Below are 22,937 nucleotides of genomic sequence, written 5' to 3'. Positions count from 1 at the left end.
GGAGAGAGAGAGACGGGGGAGGGAGAGAGAGAGACGGGGGAGGGAGAGAGAGAGACGGGGGGAGGGAGAGAGAGAGACGGGGGGAGGGAGAGAGAGAGACGGGGGGAGGGAGAGAGAGAGACGGGGGGAGGGAGAGAGAGAGACGGGGGGAGGGAGAGAGAGAGACAGGGGGAGGGAGAGAGAGAGAGATGGGGGAGGGAGAGAGAGAGAGATGGGGAGGGAGAGAGAAAAACGGGGAGGGAGAGAGAGAGAGACGGGGAGGGAAAGAGAGAGACAGGGGAGGGAAAGAGAGAGACAGGGGAGGGAGAGAGAGAGACAGGGTAAGGGAGAGAGAGAGACGGGGAGGGAGAGAGAGAGACGGAGGGAGGGAGAGAGAGAGAGAGAGCGAGAGTGGGGGGGAGAGAGAGAGAGACGGGGGAGGGAGAGAGAGAGAGAGCGAGAGTGGGGGGGAGAGAGAGAGAGACAGGGGGAGGGAGAGAGAGAGACAGGGGGAGGGAGAGAGAGAGACGGGGGGAGGGAGAGAGAGAGACGGGGGAGGGAGAGAGAGAGACGGGGGGAGGGAGAGAGAGAGACGGGGGGAGGGAGAGAGAGAGACGGGAGAGGGAGAGAGAGACGGGGGGAGGGAGAGAGAGAGACGGGGGGAGGGGAGAGAGAGAGACGGGGGGAGGGAGAGAGAGAGACGGGGGAGGGAGAGAGAGAGAGATGGGGGAGGGAGAGAGAAAAACGGGGAGGGAGAGAGAGAGAGACGGGGAGGGAAAGAGAGAGACAGGGGAGGGAAAGAGAGAGACAGGGGAGGGAAAGAGAGAGACAGGGAGGGAAAGAGAGAGACAGGGGAGGGAGAGAGAGAGAGACAGGGGAGGGAGAGAGAGAGACAGGGGGAGGGAGAGAGAGAGACGGAGGGAGGGAGAGAGAGAGACGGAGGGAGGGAGAGAGAGAGACGGAGGGAGGGAGAGAGAGAGACGGAGGGAGGGAGAGAGACAGAGGGAGGGAGAGAGAGAGACAGAGGGAGGGAGAGAGAGACACGGGAAGGGAGAGAGAGACACGGGAAGGGAGAGAGAGACACGGGGAGGGAGAGGGAAACAGGGGAGGGAGAGAGGGAGACAGGGGGAGGGAGGGAGAGAGAGAGACAGGGGGAGGGAGAGAGAGACAGGGGGAGGGAGAGAGAGACAGGGGGAGGGAGAGAGAGACAGGGGGAGGGAGAGAGAGACAGGGGGAGGGAGAGAGAGTGACAGGGGGAGGAGAGAGAGAGACGGGGGAGGGAGAGAGAGAGACGGGGGAGGGAGAGAGAGAGACGGGGGAGGGAGAGAGAGAGACAGAGGGAGAGGGGGGGAGAGAGAGAGGGAGGGGGGAGAGAGAAAGGGACGAGAGAGAGTCAGGAGTGAGAGGGAGAGAGGGAGAGAAGAGGGGAGGGAGATAGGAATGAAAGAGAGAGAGAGGAGGCAGACGGGGAGAGAGGGAGGGAGAGGGGTAGAGGAGAGGGTGGGGAGTTAGGTTATGGTGGGAGGGGAAGGGGTGAGAGGAAGGCGGGGACATTGTAAGTGGAGAGTGGGAGGGTGGGAGAATGGTGAGGGAAGGCAAGGATTGAGGGTGAGAGGCGATGGAGGGAGCGGAGGGAGGACAATGAGAGGGGGGAGGGAGTGAGGGGAATGTGGGGAGGGGGTGGAGGGAGAGAGGGGTTGTGGGGGGCGGAAGGAGGGGGAGAGAGTGAGGGGAATGAGAGAGGGGAAGGGAGGGGATGGGGAGGAAGGTGATAGACAGAGAGAGAGGTAGAAATATAAAGGCGAGAAAGATAAATGAAAGGTTGAAAGTGAGACAAAGTGGGAAATAGAGAACGAGACAGAGAGAAAAAGACGAGAGAGGGAGGGGGGATAAAAAACGGGAAAGGGAGAGACTGATTAGAAGGTCACAAGAGGCACTGATGAGATACAGAGGGAGGGTCAGTCACAGCGTCACACATGGGGTCACTGGAACCTGACCAGCCACACATTATACACACCCCTCGTGATTTAACTTTCCGCTCAATAGAGTCTGGTGGTCTCACCGTCAGGGTGAGAGGCTCACTGTTCCGGGGTCACCGGGTCCCACCCTAACAGTGACACAGTAACCAAACAAATCTCATTACCCTGACATCTGCAGTCTAGAAGCAGGGCATCCTCTCCCCTCCACTTCCTCAAACACCAGCACTACGGACCCCCCGACGGCCCGCAGCCTGGACTTGTGACTTGCCACCTTGGCCAGGCCCAGGAGCAGACCGACGAGGAGATCCTCCTCCCGGCCCACGTCCCTCCTCACCGCGTGCCCAAAGATCAGGAGTGTGGGACTGAAGTGCAGCCAGAACTTGACGAGCAGCCCCTTCAAATACTCAAAGAGGGGCTGCAACCTCGCACACTCCGTATAAACATGGAACACGGACTTGTCCAGGCCGCAGAAAGTACAGGGGGCCTGGGAGTCCGTGAACCTACTTAAAAGTCTATTGCACGGGACTGCTCTGTGCAACACCCTCCACCCCAGGTCCCCGATGTAAAGGGGGAAGACTCCCGCGTAGAGAGACCTCCATCGGGGTTTCCCCTCGCCGCCAGATGGCAACGCGGACTGCCAGGGCGTGTCCGGCCGGCTGACGAGGGTGAGGAAGTGGAGAGTGTGCAGGAGCAGCCCGTACAGGAAACCCCTCAACGCCGATTGGAATGGCACGGAGGGCATTTCCGAGAGGCGGCTCGGGTTGTGCGGGACCGGCTCCCGAGGAGGGTTTTGTGGCCTGGGTCTGATGAGCAGTTCCGGCCGAGCAGGGGTTAGCTCGGCCAGGAGCGATCCGTTCTCCTGAGCCCCCTCGCCACCCACAGTGAGGGGCGTCCCGGGGGTTTCGGCTACTCCTCCGCCCGCCGGACCGTCCCCGCAGTCAGCCGCCCGGACAGCCGAGGCGCTCTCCTCCGCCGGCGGGGGAGCGCCCTGACTTGAGGCGACCATGTTCCAGACTCGGAATAGATCCCAGTAAAAGACAGGCAACTCCCTCAGAGAGGCGCGGCTAACGGACTCCACCGGGAGCTGCGTGTCATCTTGAAGGCAGTGACACTGGCGGAAAAAATACGTCGCCAGCGCACACCATCTGGGAGGACGTTCGACGTACAGGTATCTCTGCAGGGTCCGAAGGCGGAGAGTGGCAGCCTGGGTGCGGACGCACACCAGCGACTGACCGCCCTCCTCGATCGGGAGACTCAGGACCGCGGCAGAGACCCAGTGTTTCCTCTTGCCCCAGAAGAAATCGACGAGTTTCTTCTGGATCTTGGTGGCAAATACAGGGGGCGGGGCCAAAGTGACCAACCGGTACCACAACATGGAGGCCACCAGTTGGTTTATGACCAGCGCTCGGCCCCTGTAGGAAAGCACTCGGAGCAGTCCTGTCCAGCGCCCCAGCCGAGCGGTGACTTTCGCCTCCAACTCCTGCCAGTTTGCTGAACAGGCTTCCTCAGTGGGGCTAAGATGGACTCCCAGATAGAGGAGGTGCGTGGTGCTCCACGCAAAAGGTGTCATGTCCTCCGGCAGGGAGTCCACCCGCCACTGACCAACCAGGAGTCCGGAACATTTCTCCCAATTGATCCTCGCGAAAGCGCGCAGAGTCCCGAAAAGGGATTCCTGATCCGCCCTGTCGAACGCCTTCTTCTGATCGAGGGAGAGAAAGGCGACCGACTGACCAGTCCTCTGGGAAAGATGGATCAGGTCCCGGACCAGGTGGATGTTGTCCTGGATGGACCGGCCCGGGACCGTGTAGGACTGGTCGGGGTGGATCATGTGGTCCAGCACGGAGCCCAGGCGGGTAGACATAGCCCGGGCAAAGATCTTATAATCCGTGCTGAGGAGGGAGACCGGACGCCAGTTTTTAAGCAGGCGGAGATTGCCCCTCTTCGGCAGCAGGACGATGACCGCCCTGCGCCACGAGAGGGGCATCTCCCCGGTCGCCAGGCTTTCCCCCAGGACCCGCGCGTAATCGTCCCCCAGGACGTCCCAGAACGCCCTGAGGAACTCCACGGTCAACCCATCCAGCCCTGGGGATTTGCCCCTCGAGAGCTGGTGGAGGGCGCCAGTCAGCTCCGCCAACGTGAGCGGAGCCTTCGGCGCCCTTCGGGCTGACCTGCGGCAGGGCCTCCCACAAAACTCTGCGCGCATCCTCGCTGGACGGATCCGGAGAGAACAACGCACTGTAATAAGTCCGGACCAGGAGGCCCATTCCCTCCGGATCCGTGATGGAGGAACCATCGTCGGCCAGCAGCTCGACGAGCTGCTTACGGACCCCCCGCCATTTTTCCAGCGAGTAGAAGAAGGGTGAGGCGCGGTCCAAATCTTCCAGGATCTGGATCCGCGACCTCACGTAGGCGCCTCGGGACCCTATGAGCTGTACCTGTCCTGGGGAGTGTTTGAAGGGGACAGTGTGGAGTGAGATTTACTCTGTAGCTAACCCTGTGCTGTACCTGTCCTGGGGAGTGTTTGAAGGGGACAGTGTAGAGGGAGATTTACTCTGTAGCTAACCCTGTGCTGTACCTGTCCTGGGGAGTGTTTGAAGGGGACAGTGTGGAGGGAGATTTACTCTGTAGCTAACCCTGTGCTGTACCTGTCCTGGGGAGTGTTTGAAGGGGACAGTGTGGAGGGAGATTTACTCTGTAGCTAACCCTGTGCTGTACCAGTTGCAGCGACTGCTCTATTTCGCAAACATCTGTCTTTTTTTTCATGAATATTATGACAAGGAGGATGAGAAAATGTTATAATGGGAATTACACCAAATTGAGAGATGGGGATAATTTGAGCCAGAACGGTGAAGTTATTCACGGATTCACTTAAAGCTGAAGAACAATTTATTTAATATGAGGACACTGCTGGGAACTGCAATTGTGACACATCATTTGAAAAGGGATACATTATTTTCAGCTGGGAAACCGCTAAAGAGTCTTTCCGTAAATTAATTTTGGTTTAATCGAAGCTGCTGCCTGCGATTTGACGTAATTATCTTCCTGTTTGCTTTTGTGAATGATGCAGTTTGAAAGTAACAGTAACATCCAAACTGAGTCTCGCTCTCGTCTCTGAGTCAGAGGGTCGTGGGGTTTGAGCCCCCACTCCAGAGACTCGGACCCCGTAATCCAGACCCGACACTCCCCCGTTGTCAGGACTGAGGGAGCGCCGCACTGTCGGAGGGTCAGTACTGAGGGAGTGCCGCACTGTCGGGGGGTCAGTACTGAGGGAGCGCCGCACTGTCGGTGGGTCAGTCCTGAGGGAGCGCCGCACTGTCGGGGGGTCAGTACTGAGGGAGCGCCGAACTGTCGGGGGGTCAGTACAGAGGGAGCGCCGCACTGTCGGAGGGTCAGTACTGAGGGAGCGCCGCACTGTCGGGGGGTCAGTACAGAGGGAGCGCCGCACTGTCGGAGGGTCAGTACTGAGGGAGCACCGCGCTGTCGGAGGGTCAGTACTGAGGGAGCGCCGCGCTGTCGGAGGGTCAGTACTGAGGGAGCGCCGCGCTGTCGGAGGGTCAGTACTGAGGGAGCGCCGCGCTGTCGGTTGGTCAGTACTGAGGGAGCGCCGCGCTGTCGGATGGTCAGTACTGAGGGAGCGCCGCGCTGTCGGAGGGTCTGTACTGAGGGAGCGCCGCGCTGTCGGTTGGTCAGTACTGAGGGAGCGCCGCGCTGTCGGTTGGTCAGTACTGAGGGAGCGCGGCGCTGTCGGAGGGTCAGTACTGAGGGAGCGCCGCACTGTCGGAGGGTCAGCACTGAGGGAGCGCCGCGCTGTCGGAGGGTCAGTACTGAGGGAGCGCCGCACTGTCGGAGGATCAGTACTGAGGGAGCGCCGCACTGTCGGTTGGTCAGTACTGAGGGAGCGCCGCACTGTCGGTTGGTCAGTACTGAGAGAGCGCCGCACTGTTGGAGGGTCAGTACTGAGGGAGCGCCGCACTGTCGGAGGGTCAGTACTGAGGGAGCGCCGCACTGTCGGAGGGTCAGCACTGAGGGAGCGCCGCACTGTCGGAGGGTCAGCACTGAGGGAGCGCCACACTGTCGGAGGGTCAGCACTGAGGGAGCGCCGCACTGTCGGAGGGTCAGCACTGAGGGAGCGCCGCGCTGTCGGAGGGTCAGTACTGAGGGAGAGCCGCACTGTCGGAGGATCAGTACTGAGGGAGCGCCGCACTGTCGGAGGATCAGTACTGAGGGAGCGCCGCACTGTCGGAGGATCAGTACTGAGGGAGCGCCGCACTGTCGGAGGGTCAGTACTGAGGGAGCGCCGCACTGTCGGAGGGTCAGTACTGAGGGAGCGCCGCACTGTCGGAGGGTCAGTACTGAGGGAGCGCCGCGCTGTCGGAGGGTCAGTACTGAGGGAGTGCCGCACTGTCGGAGGGTCAGTACTGAGGGAGCGCTGCACTGTCGGAGAATCAGTACTGAGGGAGCGCCGCACTGTCGGAGGATCAGTACTGAGGGAGCGCCGCACTGTCGGAGGGTCAGTACTGAGGGAGCGCCGCACTGTCGGAGGGTCAGTACTGAGGGAGCGCCGCACTGTCGGAGGGTCAGTACTGAGGGAGCGCCGCACTGTCGGAGGGTCAGTACTGAGGGAGCGCCGCACTGTCGGAGGGTCAGTACTGAGGGAGCGCCGCACTGTCGGAGGGTCAGTACTGAGGGAGCGCCGCACTGTCGGAGGATCAGTACTGAGGGAGCGCCGCACTGTCGGAGGGTCAGTACTGAGGGAGCGCCGCACTGTCGGAGGGTCAGTACTGAGGGAGCGCCGCACTGTCGGAGGGTCAGTACTGAGGGAGTGCCGCACTGTCGGAGGGTCAGTACTGAGGGAGCGCCGCACTGTTGGAGGGTCAGTACTGAGGAAGCGCCGCACTGTCGGAGGGTCAGTACTGAGGGAGCGCCGCACTGTCGGAGGATCAGTACTGAGGGAGCGCTGCACTGTCGGAGGGTCAGTACCGAGGGAGCGCCGCACTGTCGGAGGGTCAGTACTGAGGGAGTGCCGCACTGTCGGAGGGTCAGTACTGAGGGAGCGCCGCACTGTCGGAGGGTCAGTACTGAGGGAGCGCTGCACTGTCGGAGGGTCAGTACTGAGGGAGCGCCGCACTGTCGGAGGGTCAGTCCTGAGGGAGCGCCGCACTGTCGGAGGGTCAGTACTGAGGGAGAGCCGCACTGTCGGAGGGTCAGTACTGAGGGAGCGCCGCACTGTCGGAGGGTCAGTACTGAGGGAGCGCCGCACTGTCGGAGGGACAGTACTGAGGGAGAGCCGCACTGTCGGAGGGTCAGTACTGAGGGAGCGCCGCACTGTTGGAGGGTCAGTACTGAGGAAGCGCCGCACTGTCGGAGGGTCAGTACTGAGGGAGCGCCGCACTGTCGGAGGATCAGTACTGAGGGAGCGCCGCACTGTCGGAGGGTCAGTACTGAGGGAGTGCCGCACTGTCGGAGGGTCAGTACTGAGGGAGTGCCGCACTGTCGGAGGGACAGCACTGAGGGAGCGCCGCGCTGTCGGAGGGACAGTACTGAGGGAGCGCTGCACTGTCGGAGGGTCAGTACTGAGGGAGCGCCGCACTGTCGGAGGGACAGCACTGAGGGAGACCTCACTCCATCTGACAACTCATCTGTTTGGGGACCAGGCATGGAGGAATGAGGGACCGCCTCGGCAAGAAACAAATTTAAATTCAGAGTGAAGGTTCTCAGTGCCATCCCTTGCCTTCGATGCCTGAGCCTGGGACTGTACGGCTCGGAATGTGGTGCTGGGCCATCCGATTTAGTCCCAGGTTCCGGTTTGGCTGCTCTCAGCTGGCTCTTTGGTGGGGTGGGCACTGCCAACGGCACTGGCACTCCCCTCCCCCCCACCCCCACCCCTCACCAGCTCAGATGGTTGAGGGTGGAGTGAGGAGAGGAAGCTATGGTCAGCACCAGCATTGCTGCTTCTGATTGGTTACGAGGGCCCGAACGTGCGCTTCCCTCCCCCGACCCCTGTCGGAAAGCTGCACAGGGTCCAGAGGTGGTGAGGGTCAGGATTGGGAGAGGGTCCCACACTGATGCCCAGCTCGCCAGCAGTCGGGGGCTGGAGGGCAGGTTACAGATCTCCATTGGTTCACCTCCCAACCTCCTGAGTTTAGACTCGGGGGACAATCTGTAAGAGCGACTGTTCAGGACTTCAGGAAAACAAACAGAGGCCGGGAGGAGGAGGAGGGGCACTCAGGGGACGCAGGCAGAGGACTGTGAGGTTACAACTGGTGTGAGGAAATCAAGGAAGTGGAGGATTTACTCAAGTCCATGGAGTAGGGCAGTGGGATTAGTTTGGAGATTGATACACGGCTATGGGGAGAGAGCGGGGCAGTGGGATTAGTTTGGGGATTGATACAGGGCTATGGGGAGAGAGCGGGGCAGTGGGATTAGTTTGGGGATTGATACAGGGCTATGGGGAGAGAGCGGGGCAGTGGGATTAGTTTGGGGATTGATACAGGGCTATGGGGAGAGAGTGGGGCAGTGGGATTAGTTTGGGGATTGATACAGGGCTATGGGGAGAGAGCAGGGCAGTGGGATTAGTTTGAGGATTGATACAGGGCTAGGGGGAGAGAGCGGGGCAGTGGGATTAGTTTGAGATTGATACAGGGCTATGGGGAGAGAGTGGACAGTGGGATTAGTTTGGAGATTGATACAGGGCTATGGGGAGAGAGTGGGGCAGTGGGATTAGTTTGGGGATTGATACAGGGCTATGGGGAGAGAGTGGACAGTGGGATTAGTTTGGAGATTGATACAGGGCTATGGGGAGAGAGTGGGGCAGTGGGATTAGTTTGGGGATTGATACAGGGCTATGGGGAGAGAGCGGGGCAGTGGGATTAGTTTGAGATTGATACAGGGCTATGGGGAGAGAGTGGACAGTGGGATTAGTTTGGGGATTGATACAGGGCTATGGGGAGAGAGCGGGGCAGTGGGATTAGTTTGGGGATTGATACAGGGCTGTGGGGAGAGAGCGGGGCAGTGGGATTAGTTTGGGGATTGATACAGGGCTGTGGGGCGAGAGCGGGGCAGTGGGATTAATTTGGGGATTGATACAGGGCTATGGGGAGAGAGCAGGGCAGTGGGATTAGTTTGGGGATTGATACAGGGCTATGGGGAGAGAGCGGGGCAGTGGGATTAGTTTGGGGATTGATACAGGGCTGTGGGGAGAGAGCGGGGCAGTGGGATTAGTTTGGGGATTGATACAGGGCTGTGGGGAGAGAGCGGGGCAGTGGGATTAGTTTGGGGATTGATACAGGGCTATGGGGAGAGAGCGGGGCAGTGGGATTAGTTTGGGGATTGATACAGGGCTGTGGGGCGAGAGCGGGGCAGTGGGATTAATTTGGGGATTGATACAGGGCTATGGGGAGAGAGCGGGGCAGTGGGATTAGTTTGGGGATTGATACAGGGCTGTGGGGCGAGAGCGGGGCAGTGGGATTAATTTGGGGATTGATACAGGGCTATGGGGAGAGAGCGGGGCAGTGGGATTAGTTTGGGGATTGATACAGGGCTGTGGGGCGAGAGCGGGGCAGTGGGATTAATTTGGGGATTGATACAGGGCTATGGGGAGAGAGCAGGGCAGTGGGATTAGTTTGGGGATTGATACAGGGCTATGGGGAGAGAGCGGGGCAGTGGGATTAGTTTGGGGATTGATACAGGGCTATGGGGAGAGAGCGGGGCAGTGGGATTAGTTTGGGGATTGATACAGGGCTGTGGGGAGAGAGCGGGGCAGTGGGATTAGTTTGGGGATTGATACAGGGCTATGGGGAGAGAGCGGGGCAGTGGGATTAGTTTGGGGATTGATACAGGGCTATGGGGAGAGAGCGGGGCAGTGGGATTAGTTTGGGGATTGATACAGGGCTGTGGGGCGAGAGCGGGGCAGTGGGATTAATTTGGGGATTGATACAGGGCTATGGGGAGAGAGCGGGGCAGTGGGATTAGTTTGGGGATTGATACAGGGCTGTGGGGCGAGAGCGGGGCAGTGGGATTAATTTGGGGATTGATACAGGGCTATGGGGAGAGAGCAGGGCAGTGGGATTAGTTTGGGGATTGATACAGGGCTATGGGGAGAGAGCGGGGCAGTGGGATTAGTTTGGGGATTGATACAGGGCTGTGGGGCGAGAGCGGGGCAGTGGGATTAATTTGGGGATTGATACAGGGCTATGGGGAGAGAGCAGGGCAGTGGGATTAGTTTGGGGATTGATACAGGGCTATGGGGAGAGAGCGGGGCAGTGGGATTAGTTTGGGGATTGATACAGGGCTATGGGGAGAGAGCGGGGCAGTGGGATTAGTTTGGGATTGACACAGGGCTTTGGGGAGAGAGTGGGGCAGTGGGATTAGTTTGGGGATTGATGCAGGACTATGGGGAGAGAGCGGGGCAGTGGGATTAGTTTCTGGGGAGAGAGTGAGGGAATGCGGAACTAATTATCCCTTTCTATTAAAAGTTTAACTAATTAGTTGAAACTTTGAAAGCCAGTGCCTGGTCATCGTTCTGATTGGACATTTTCTGGGCAGGGATTGGTCAACCTGTGGCCCAGGGCACCCCCTGGTGGGCAGGCTGCTCCCAGTATCACTGGAACGGAGAGACGTCCTCGATACCAGACCTTGTGCCTTGGACAACCCCCAGGACATCCCAAAACACACAACAGCCAATTATGGACTTCTGAAATGCAATAACTGTTCCAGTACAGCTACAACACTGGCATCGACCCGACCATGTGGAAAATTGCCCAGGTATGTCCTGTACACAAAAAGCAGGAAAATCCAACCTGGCCAATTACCTCATTACAGCCTTGGTTCAAACATGGACAAAAGAGCTGAACTCGAGAGGTGAGGTGAGAGTGACTGCCCTTAACATCAAGGCAGCATTTGACCGAGTTTGGCATCAAGGAGCCCTAGAAAAACTGAGGTCAATGGGAATCAGGGGGAAAACTCTCCGCTGGCTGGAGTCATACCTAGCGCAAAGGAAGATGGTTGTGGTTGCTGGAGGTCAATCATCTGAGCTCCAGGACATCACTGCAGGAGTTCCTCAGGGTAGTGTCCTAGGCCCAACCATCTTCAGCTGCTTCATGAATGACCTACCTTCAATCATAAGGTCAGAAGTGGGGATGTTCGCTGATGATTGCACAATGTTCAGCACCATTCGTGACTCCTCAGATACTGAAGCAGTCCGTGTAGAAATGCAACAAGACCTGGAAAATATCCAGGCTTGGGCTGATAAGTGGCAAGTAACATTCGCACCACACAAGTGCCAGGCAATGACCATCTCCAACAAGAGAGAATCTAACCATCTCCCCTTGACATTCAACGGCATTACCATCGCTGAATCCCCCACTATCAACATCCTAGGGGTTAACATTGACCAGAAACTGAACTGGACCAGCCTCATAAATACCGTGGCTACAAGAGCAGGTCAGAGGCTGGGAATCCTGAGGTGAGTAACTCACCTCCTGACTCCCCAAAGCCTGTCCACCATCTACAAGGCACAAGTCAGGAGTGTGATGGAATACTCTCCACTTGCCTGGATGGGTGCAACTCCACCACCTCCGTTCAGTCCACAAGTGGGACCTCGGGTTTTGGGCGGCCTGTCATTTAAAATTGCCCACCTTGCTCCCACTCTGACCTCTCTGTCCTCAGCCTCCTGCCCTGTTCCCATGCAGGTGAACGCAAGCTCGAGCAACAGACCCTCACCTTCCAATTGGGCACTTTCTACCCTTCTGGACTCAGCATTGAGTTCAACAATTTCCGATTGTAACCTCTGACCCCACCTGTTTAGCTGGGAGTTGTTGGAAAACACTCTGGTTTTCCCAATCATACCTCCTCTGAAGACATCTTTCATTTCTTTATTTGTCCCGTTATCATCCATCGTTCCCTCGCACCATCATCCCTTTTGTCATTAATCTCCCCTACCTTTCACCCGATCACACACCTTCTCTTTTGTTCTTTCCTTCCCCATCCCCACTTGCCCTGCCTCTGTACTCATTCAAAACCCATTACATCTGTAACTGGAAGGTCATCGCCCTGAAACATGAACTCCGCTTCTCTCTCCACAGACGCTGCCAGACCTGCTGAGTATTTCCAGCATTTTCCGTTTTTATTATTGTTAAAGCTCCCTCTACACTGTCCCCCATCAAACACTCCCAGGACAGGTACAGCACGGGGGTTAGATACAGAGTAAAGCTCCCTCTACACTGTCCCCCATCAAACACTCCCAGGACAGGTACAGCACGGGGGTTAGATACAGAGTAAAGCTCCCTCTACACTGTCCCCCATCAAACACTCCCAGGACAGGTACAGCACGGGGGTTAGATACAGAGTAAAGCTCCCTCTACACTGTCCCCATCGAGCACTCCTAGGTGATTGGATGTTGGGTGTAGAGGAAGCCTCATTCTGTAATGTTTTGATTTACCTCTCACCCGGGCATTAGGGCTTACCACAGTGCAGACAGCGATCTCCCAGCCCCTCTCCGAGGCGATTATAACTGAGTTGGTGCCTAATTAGTGGTATTTTAACTCCGGTGTCAGGGGAGGAGAGGGTGAAGACGAGGTGTCAAACACTCAGGAACTCAGTAAGCAGAAGGCAAACCCACCTGTTCCACTTTGAAATCAAATTCTCCCCAAACCTTCTTCCCTTTGAAGACTTTTGCCCTAAGAGAGAGAAAGAAAGAGAGATATTAATGGTGTTCCCAACCTTGGACATAATTTGACAAATGAAAATAAGGAGCCCATTCAGTCCCTCGAATCTGTTCCGCATTCAGTCAGATGGTGTCCGATCTTGATCTTAACTCCAATCTCCCTGTCTTGGTTCCATATATAGCAAAAATCTATCAATCTCAGACTGACGGCGATTGACTGGGGAAGCATCGAACGCTTTTTAGTGGGAGAGCGCTCCAGCGGAAGATGTTTCTCTCCACCCACCCGATCAACTCCTTTCCGAATTCTAAAACCCTCGACCAAATCGCCCTATCACCTTCCAGATTCTGATCATCTGTTGAAAACCTGGCAGAGGACACGCTCGCTGCCCACAGAAATCTGCTGCTTCCCGTCGCGATTCCGGTCGCACTCTGCAGCCGACTGTCACCGCTGTAAACGGCCACGTCAACATTTCCCATTCAATTCTCCCATGTCAACAGTCACAGCTGTAGTTGCAGCTTCCGGGCACTGGGTGCCCACATGGCGTCCGTTTCGGAATGATCTCCATCACACTTCAAATACTGTGCACAGTTCCAGTCTCCCTATCACACTTCAAATACTGTACACAGTTCCAGTCTCCATATCACACTTCAAATACTGTACACAGTTCCAGTCTCCATATCACACTTCAAATACTGTACACAGTTCCAGTCTCCATATCACACTTCAAATACTGTGCACAGTTCCAGTCTCCCTATCACACTTCAAATACTGTACACAGTTCCAGTCTCCATATCACACTTCAAATACTGTGCACAGTTCCAGTCTCCATATCACACTTCAAATACTGTGCACAGTTCCAGTCTCCATATCACACTTCAAATACTGTACACAGTTCCAGTCTCCATATCACACTTCAAATACTGTACACAGTTCCAGTCTCCATATCACACTTCAAATACTGTACACAGTTCCAGTCTCCATATCACACTTCAAATACTGTACACAGTTCCAGTCTCCATATCACACTTCAAATACTGTGCACAGTTCCAGTCTCCATATCACACTTCAAATACTGTACACAGTTCCAGTCTCCATATCACACTTCAAATACTGTACACAGTTCCAGTCTCCATATCACACTTCAAATACTGTACACAGTTCCAGTCTCCGTATCACACTTCAAATACTGTGCACAGTTCCAGTCACCATATAACACTTCAAATACTGTACACAGTTCCAGTCTCCGTATCACACTTCAAATACTGTACACAGTTCCAGTCTCCGTATCACACTTCAAATACTGTGCACAGTTCCAGTCTCCATATAACACTTCAAATACTGTACACAGTTCCAGTCTCCGTATCACACTTCAAATACTGTACACAGTTCCAGTCTCCGTATCACACTTCAAATACTGTGCACAGTTCCAGTCTCCCTATCACACTTCAAATACTGTACACAGTTCCAGTCTCCATATCACACTTCAAATACTGTGCACAGTTCCAGTCTCCATATCACACTTCAAATACTGTGCACAGTTCCAGTCTCCATATCACACTTCAAATACTGTGCACAGTTCCAGTCTCCATATCACACTTCAAATACTGTACACAGTTCCAGTCTCCATATCACACTTCAAATACTGTGCACAGTTCCAGTCTCCATATCACACTTCAAATACTGTGCACAGTTCCAGTCTCCGTATCACACTTCAAATACTGTACACAGTTCCAGTCTCCATATCACACTTCAAATACTGTACACAGTTCCAGTCTCCGTATCACACTTCAAATACTGTACACAGTTCCAGTCTCCGTATCACACTTCAAATACTGTACACAGTTCCAGTCTCCGTATCACACTTCAAATACTGTACACAGTTCCAGTCTCCATATCACACTTCAAATACTGTACACAGTTCCAGTCTCCATATCACACTTCAAATACTGTACACAGTTCCAGTCTCCATATCACACTTCAAATACTGTACACAGTTCCAGTCTCCATATCACACTTCAAATACTGTACACAGTTCCAGTCTCCATATCACACTTCAAATACTGTACACAGTTCCAGTCTCCATATCACACTTCAAATACTGTACACAGTTCCAGTCTCCATATCACACTTCAAATACTGTACACAGTTCCAGTCTCCATATCACACTTCAAATACTGTACACAGTTCCAGTCTCCGTATCACACTTCAAATACTGTACACAGTTCCAGTCTCCGTATCACACTTCAAATACTGTGCACAGTTCCAGTCTCCCTATCACACTTCAAATACTGTGCACAGTTCCAGTCTCCCTATCACACTTCAAATACTGTACACAGTTCCAGTCTCCATATCACACTTCAAATACTGTACACATTTCCAGTCTCCGTATCACACTTCAAATACTGTACACAGTTCCAGTCTCCATATTACACTTCAAATACTGTACACATTTCCAGTCTCCGTATCACACTTCAAATACTGTGCACAGTTCCAGTCTCCGTATCACACTTCAAATACTGAGCACAGTTCCAGTCTCCGTATCACACTTCAAATACTGTGCACAGTTCCAGTCTCCATATCACACTTCAAATACTGTACACAGTTCCAGTCTCCGTATCACACTTCAAATACTGTGCACAGTTCCAGTCTCCATATAACACTTCAAATACTGTACACAGTTCCAGTCTCCGTATCACACTTCAAATACTGTACACAGTTCCAGTCTCCGTATCACACTTCAAATACTGTGCACAGTTCCAGTCTCCGTATCACACTTCAAATACTGTACACAGTTCCAGTCTCCGTATCACACTTCAAATACTGTGCACAGTTCCAGTCTCCCTATCACACTTCAAATACTGTACTCAGTTCCAGTCTCCATATCACACTTCAAATACTGTGCACAGTTCCAGTCTCCATATCACACTTCAAATACTGTGCACAGTTCCAGTCTCCATATCACACTTCAAATACTGTACACAGTTCCAGTCTCCATATCACACTTCAAATACTGTACACAGTTCCAGTCTCCATATCACACTTCAAATACTGTGCACAGTTCCAGTCTCCATATCACACTTCAAATACTGTACACAGTTCCAGTCTCCATATCACACTTCAAATACTGTACACAGTTCTAGTCTCCGTATCACACTTCAAATACTGTACACAGTTCCAGTCTCCATATCACACTTCAAATACTGTACACAGTTCCAGTCTCCATATCACACTTCAAATACTGTACACAGTTCCAGTCTCCATATCACACTTCAAATACTGTACACAGTTCCAGTCTCCATATCACACTTCAAATACTGTACACAGTTCCAGTCTCCGGATCACACTTCAAATACTGTACACAGTTCCAGTCTCCGTATCACACTTCAAATACTGTGCACAGTTCCAGTCTCCCTATCACACTTCAAATACTGTGCACAGTTCCAGTCTCCCTATCACACTTCAAATACTGTACACAGTTCCAGTCTCCATATCACACTTCAAATACTGTACACATTTCCAGTCTCCGTATCACACTTCAAATACTGTACACAGTTCCAGTCTCCATATTACACTTCAAATACTGTACACATTTCCAGTCTCCGTATCACACTTCAAATACTGTGCACAGTTCCAGTCTCCGTATCACACTTCAAATACTGAGCACAGTTCCAGTCTCCGTATCACACTTCAAATACTGTGCACAGTTCCAGTCTCCATATCACACTTCAAATACTGTACACAGTTCCAGTCTCCGTATCACACTTCAAATACTGTACACAGTTCCAGTCTCCATATCACACTTCAAATACTGTGCACAGTTCCAGTCTCCATATCACACTTCAAATACTGTGCACAGTTCCAGTCTCCATATCACACTTCAAATACTGTACACAGTTCCAGTCTCCGTATCACACTTCAAATACTGTACACAGTTCCAGTCTCCATATCACACTTCAAATACTGTGCACAGTTCCAGTCTCCATATCACACTTCAAATACTGTACACAGTTCCAGTCTCCATATCACACTTCAAATACTGTACACAGTTCCAGTCTCCGTATCACACTTCAAATACTGTACACAGTTCCAGTCTCCATATCACACTTCAAATACTGTACACAGTTCCAGTCTCCGTATCACACTTCAAATACTGTACACAGTTCCAGTCTCCGTATCACACTTCAAATACTGTACACAGTTCCAGTCTCCGTATCACACTTCAAATACTGTACACAGTTCCAGTCTCCGTATCACACTTCAAATACTGTACACAGTTCCAGTCTCCATATCACACTTCAAATACTGTACACAGTTCCAGTCTCCATATCACACTTCAAATACTGTACACAGTTCCAATCTCCATATCACACTTCAAATACTGTACACAGTTCCAGTCTCCATATCACACTTCAAATACTGTACACAGTTCCAGTCTCCATATCACACTTCAAATACTGTACACAGTTCCAGTCTCCGTATCACACTTCAAATACTGTACACAGTTCCAGTCTCCGTATCACACTTCAAATACTGTACACAGTTCCAGTCTCCGTATCACACTTCAAATACTGTACACAGTTCCAGTCTCCGTATCACACTTCAAATACTGTACACAGTTCCAGTCTCCCTATCACACTTCAAATACTGTACACAGTTCCAGTCTCCGTATCACACTTCAAATACTGTACACAGTTCCAATCTCCATATCACACTTCAAATACTGTACACAGTTCCAGTCTCCATATCACACTTCAAATACTGTACACAGTTCCAGTCTCCATATCACACTTCAAATACTGTACACAGTTCCAGTCTCCATATCACACTTCAAATACTGTGCACAGTTCCAGTCTCCGTATCACACTTCAAATACTGTACACAGTTCCAATCTCCATATCACACTTCAAATACTGTACACAGTTCCAGTCTCCATATCACACTTCAAATACTGTACACAGTTCCAGTCTCCATATCACACTTCAAATACTGTACACAGTTCCAGTCTCCGTATCACACTTCAAATACTGTACACAGTTCCTGTCTCCATATCACACTTCAAATACTGTACACAGTTCCAGTCTCCCTATCACACTTCAAATACTGTACACAGTTCCAGTCTCCATATCACACTTCAAATACTGTAGACAGTTCCAGTCTCCGTATCACACTTCAAATACTGTACACAGTTCCAGTCCCCGTATCACACTTCAAATACTGTACACAGTTCCAGTCTCCGTATCACACTTCAAATACTGTAGACAGTTCCAGTCTCCGTATCACACTTCAAATACTGTACACAGTTCCAGTCTCCATATCACACTTCAAATACTGTACACAGTTCCAGTCTCCATATCACACTTCAAATACTGTGCACAGTTCCAGTCTCCATATCACACTTCAAATACTGTGCACAGTTCCAGTCTCCATATCACACTTCAAATACTGTACACATTTCCAGTCTCCATATCACACTTCAAATACTGTACACAGTTCCAGTCTCCATATCACACTTCAAATACTGTGCACAGTTCCAGTCTCCACATCACACTTCAAATACTGTGCACAGTTCCAGTCTCCATATCACACTTCAAATACTGTACACAGTTCCAGTCTCCGTATCACACTTCAAATACTGTGCACAGTTCCAGTCTCCGTATCACACTTCAAATACTGTACACAGTTCCAGTCTCCATATCACACTTCAAATACTGTACACAGTTCCAGTCTCCATATCACACTTCAAATACTGTACACAGTTCCAGTCTTGGTATCACACTTCAAATACTGTACACAGTTCCAGTCTCCATATCACACTTCAAATACTGTACACAGTTCCAGTTTCCCTATCACACTTCAAATACTGTACACAGTTCCAGTTTCCCTATAACACTTTAAATACTGTACACAGTTCCAGTCTCCATATCACACTTCAAATACTGTGCACAGTTCCAGTCTCCATATCACACTTCAAATACTGTACACAGTTCCAGTCTCCATATCACACTTCAAATACTGTACAGAGTTCCAGTCTCCACATCACACTTCAAATACTGTGCACAGTTCCAGTCTCCATATCACACTTCAAATACTGTACACAGTTCCAGTCTCCGTATCACACTTCAAATACTGTACACAGTTCCAGTCTCCGTATCACACTTCAAATACTGTACACAGTTCCTGTCTCCATATCACACTTCAAATACTGTACACAGTTCCAGTCTCCCTATCACACTTCAAATACTGTACACAGTTCCAGTCTCCATATCACACTTCAAATACAGTGCACAGTTCCAGTCTCCATATCACACTTCAAATACTGTACACAGTTCCAGTCACCATATCACACTTCAAATACTGTACACACTTCCAGACTCCATATCACACTTCAAATACTGTACACAGTTCCAGTGTCCATATCACACTTCAAATACTGTACACAGTTCCAGTCTCCATATCACACTTCAAATACTGTACACAGTTCCAGTCCCCATATCACACTTCAAATACTGTACACAGTTCCAGTCTCCATATCACACTTCAAATACTGTGCACAGTTCCAGTCTCCATATCACACTTCAAATACTGTGCACAGTTCCAGTCTCCATATCACACTTCAAATACTGTACACAGTTCCAGTCCCCATATCACACTTCAAATACTGTACACAGTTCCAGTCTCCGTATCACACTTCAAATACTGTGCACAGTTCCAGTCTCCGTATCACACTTCAAATACTGTACACAGTTCCAGTCTCCGTATCACACTTCAAATACTGTGCACAGTTCCAGTCTCCGTATCACACTTCAAATACTGTGCACAGTTCCAGTCTCCGTATCACACTTCAAATACTGTACACAGTTCCAGTGTCCATATCACACTTCAAATACTGTACACAGTTCCAGTCTCCGTATCACACTTCAAATACTGTGCACAGTTCCAGTCTCCGTATCACACTTCAAATACTGTACACAGTTCCAGTCCCCGTATCACACTTCAAATACTGTACACAGTTCCAGTCCCCGTATCACACTTCAAATACTGTACACAGTTCCAGTCTCCGTATCACACTTCAAATACTGTAGACAGTTCCAGTCTCCGTATCACACTTCAAATACTGTACACAGTTCCAGTCTCCGTATCACACTTCAAATACTGTACACAGTTCCAGTCTCCATATCACACTTCAAATACTGTAGACAGTTCCAGTCTCCGTATCACACTTCAAATACTGTACACAGTTCCAGTCCCCGTATCACACTTCAAATACTGTACACAGTTCCAGTCTCCGTATCACACTTCAAATACTGTAGACAGTTCCAGTCTCCGTATCACACTTCAAATACTGTACACAGTTCCAGTCTCCATATCACACTTCAAATACTGTACACAGTTCCAGTCTCCATATCACACTTCAAATACTGTGCACAGTTCCAGTCTCCATATCACACTTCAAATACTGTACACATTTCCAGTCTCCATATCACACTTCAAATACTGTACACAGTTCCAGTCTCCATATCACACTTCAAATACTGTACACAGTTCCAGTCTCCATATCACACTTCAAATACTGTACACAGTTCCAGTCTCCATATCACACTTCAAATACTGTACACAGTTCCAGTCTCCATATCACACTTCAAATACTGTACACAGTTCCAGTCTCCATATCACACTTCAAATACTGTGCACAGTTCCAGTCTCCCTATCACACTTCAAATACTGTACACAGTTCCAGTCTCCATATCACACTTCAAATACTGTGCATAGTTCCAGTCTCCATATCACACTTCAAATACTTTACACAGTTCCAGTCTCCATATCACACTTCAAATACTGTACACAGTTCCAGTCTCCATATCACACTTCAAATACTGTACACAGTTCCAGTCTCCATATCACACTTCAAATACTGTACACATTTCCAGTCTCCATATCACACTTCAAATACTGTGCACAGTTCCAGTCTCCCTATCACACTTCAAATACTGTACACAGTTCCAGTCTCCCTATCACACTTCAAATACTGTACACAGTTCCAGTCTCCCTGTCACACTTCAAATACTGTACACAGTTCCAGTCTCCATATCACACTTCAAATACTGTACACATTTCCAGTCTCCATATCACACTTCAAATACTGTGCACAGTTCCAGTCTCCCTATCACACTTCAAATACTTTACACAGTTCCAGTCTCCATATCACACTTCAAATACTGTACACAGTTCCAGTCTCCATATCACACTTCAAATACTGTGCACAGTTCCAGTCTCCATATCACACTTCAAATACTGTACACAGTTCCAGTCTCCGTATCACACTTCAAATACTGTACACAGTTCCAGTCTCCGTATCACACTTCAAATACTGTACACAGTTCCAGTCTCCGTATCACACTTCAAATACTGTGCACAGTTCCATTCTCCATATCACACTTCAAATACTGTACACAGTTCCAGTCTCCATATCACACTTCAAATACTGTGCACAGTTCCAGTCTCCATCTCACACTTCAAATACTGTACACAGTTCCAGTCTCCGTATCACACTTCAAATACTGTGCACAGTTCCAGTCCCCACATTATTAAAAAAATACAGAGGCACTGGAGAAGGTTCAGAAAAGTTGACCACTTGATCCCAGAACTGAGAGGTTATAACTATCAGGAAAGACTGAACAGTCTGGGGGCTCGTCTCTCTAGAAAAGAGGCGGCTGAGGGGTGACCTGATTGAGGTCTTTAAAATGATGAAGGGGGTTTCGATCGGGTAGACGTAGAGAAGATGTTTCCACTTGTGGGGGGAGACCAGAACTCGGGGGCCATCAATATAAGACAGTCATTAATAAATCCGATGGGGAATTCAGGAGAAACTCCTTTCCCCAGAGAGTGGTGAGAATGTGGAACTCGCTCCCACAGGGAGTGGTTGAGGTGAATAGTATCGATGTATTTAAGGGGGAAGCTGGATAAACACACGAGGGAGAGAGGAATAGAAGGATGGATATACCTGCCTTAGAGGGAGTGCAATGAAGGTTCACTTGATTAATTCCTGAGATGACAGGGCTGTCTTATGCAGAAAGATTGAGTCAACTGGGCTGATATTCTCAGAATTTAGGAAAATGAATGGTGATCTCACTGAAATGAATAAAATTCTGAGAGGGCTTGTCCCATCAAACACTCCCAGGACAGGTACAGTACGGGGGTTAGATTCTGAGAAAAGCTCCCTCTACACTGTCCAAATCAAACACTCCCAGGACAGGTACAGTACGGGGGTTAGATACAGAGTAAAGCCTCCTCTACACTGTCCCCATCAAACACTCCCCAGGACAGGTACAGCACGGGGGTTAGATTCTGAGAAAAGCTCCCTCTACACTGTCCAAATCAAACACTCCCAGGACAGGTACAGCACGGGGTTAGATACAGAGTAAAGCTCCCTCTGCACTGTCCCATCAAAAAAAAAAAACGGGGTTAGATACAGAGTTAAGCTCCCTCTACACTGTCCCCATCAAACACTCCCAGGACAGGTACAGCACGGGGTTAGATACAGCCAGAACTTGAGGAGCAGCCCCTTCAAATACTCAAAGAGGGGCTGCAACCTCACACGCTACGTATATACATGGAACATGGACTCGTGGTCAATGATGCACTCCAGTCCCTGTGGTGCCCACCGGTCGCGGAAGGCCTCAAGCGTACCGGCGGACACCGCATGCTCCTTCTCCAGGGACACCCGGGTGTGAACGTAACCGCGGAAGAGGGGCAGGCAATCGGGGAGGACGGACCCCCCGACGGCCCGCAGCCTGGACCTGTGAATTGCCACCGGCCAGGCCCAGGAGCAGACCGACGAGGAGATCCTCCTCCCGGCCCACGTCCCTCCTCACCGCGTGCCCAAAGATCAGGAGTGTGGGACTGAAGGGCAGCCAGAACTTGAGGAGCAGCCCCTTCAAATACTCAAAGAGGGGCTGCAACCTCGTACATTCCGTATATACATAGAACACGGACTCGTCCAGGCCGGAGAAAGTACAGGCGGCCTGGGAGTCCGTGAACCTACTTAAAAGCCTATTGCACGGGACTGCTCTGTGCAGCACCCTCCACCCCAGGTCCCCGATGGAAAGGGGGAAGACTCCCGCGTAGAGAGACCTCCATCGGGGTTTCCCCTCGCCGCCAGATGGCAACGTGAACTGCCAGGGCGTGTCCGGCCGGCTGACGAGGGCGAGGAAGTGGAGAGTGTGCAGGAGCAGCCCGTACAGGAAACCCCTCCGCGCCGATTGGAATGGCATGGAGGGCATTTCCGAGAGGCAGCTCGGGTTGTGCGGGACCGGCT

The 22,937-nt window shown here is 51.6% G+C and overlaps 1 protein-coding gene across 1 annotated transcript in view; it reads right to left on the bottom strand.

The window, feature by feature from the left end:
* The window catches only part of LOC137358281 (synapsin-1-like), a 193,336-nt gene that overhangs the window by 153,979 nt on the left and 16,420 nt on the right, over nt 1–22,937 (bottom strand). The window contains 1 exon segment of the mRNA XM_068024194.1: nt 12,577–12,634. Within this exon segment, the coding sequence (XP_067880295.1) occupies nt 12,577–12,634 (58 nt within the window).

The sequence above is a fragment of the Heterodontus francisci genome, chromosome 49, assembly GCF_036365525.1.
Source record: "Heterodontus francisci isolate sHetFra1 chromosome 49, sHetFra1.hap1, whole genome shotgun sequence".
Classification (NCBI taxonomy): Eukaryota; Metazoa; Chordata; class Chondrichthyes; order Heterodontiformes; family Heterodontidae; genus Heterodontus; species Heterodontus francisci.
This window is presented reverse-complemented; position numbering and strand designations above follow the sequence as displayed.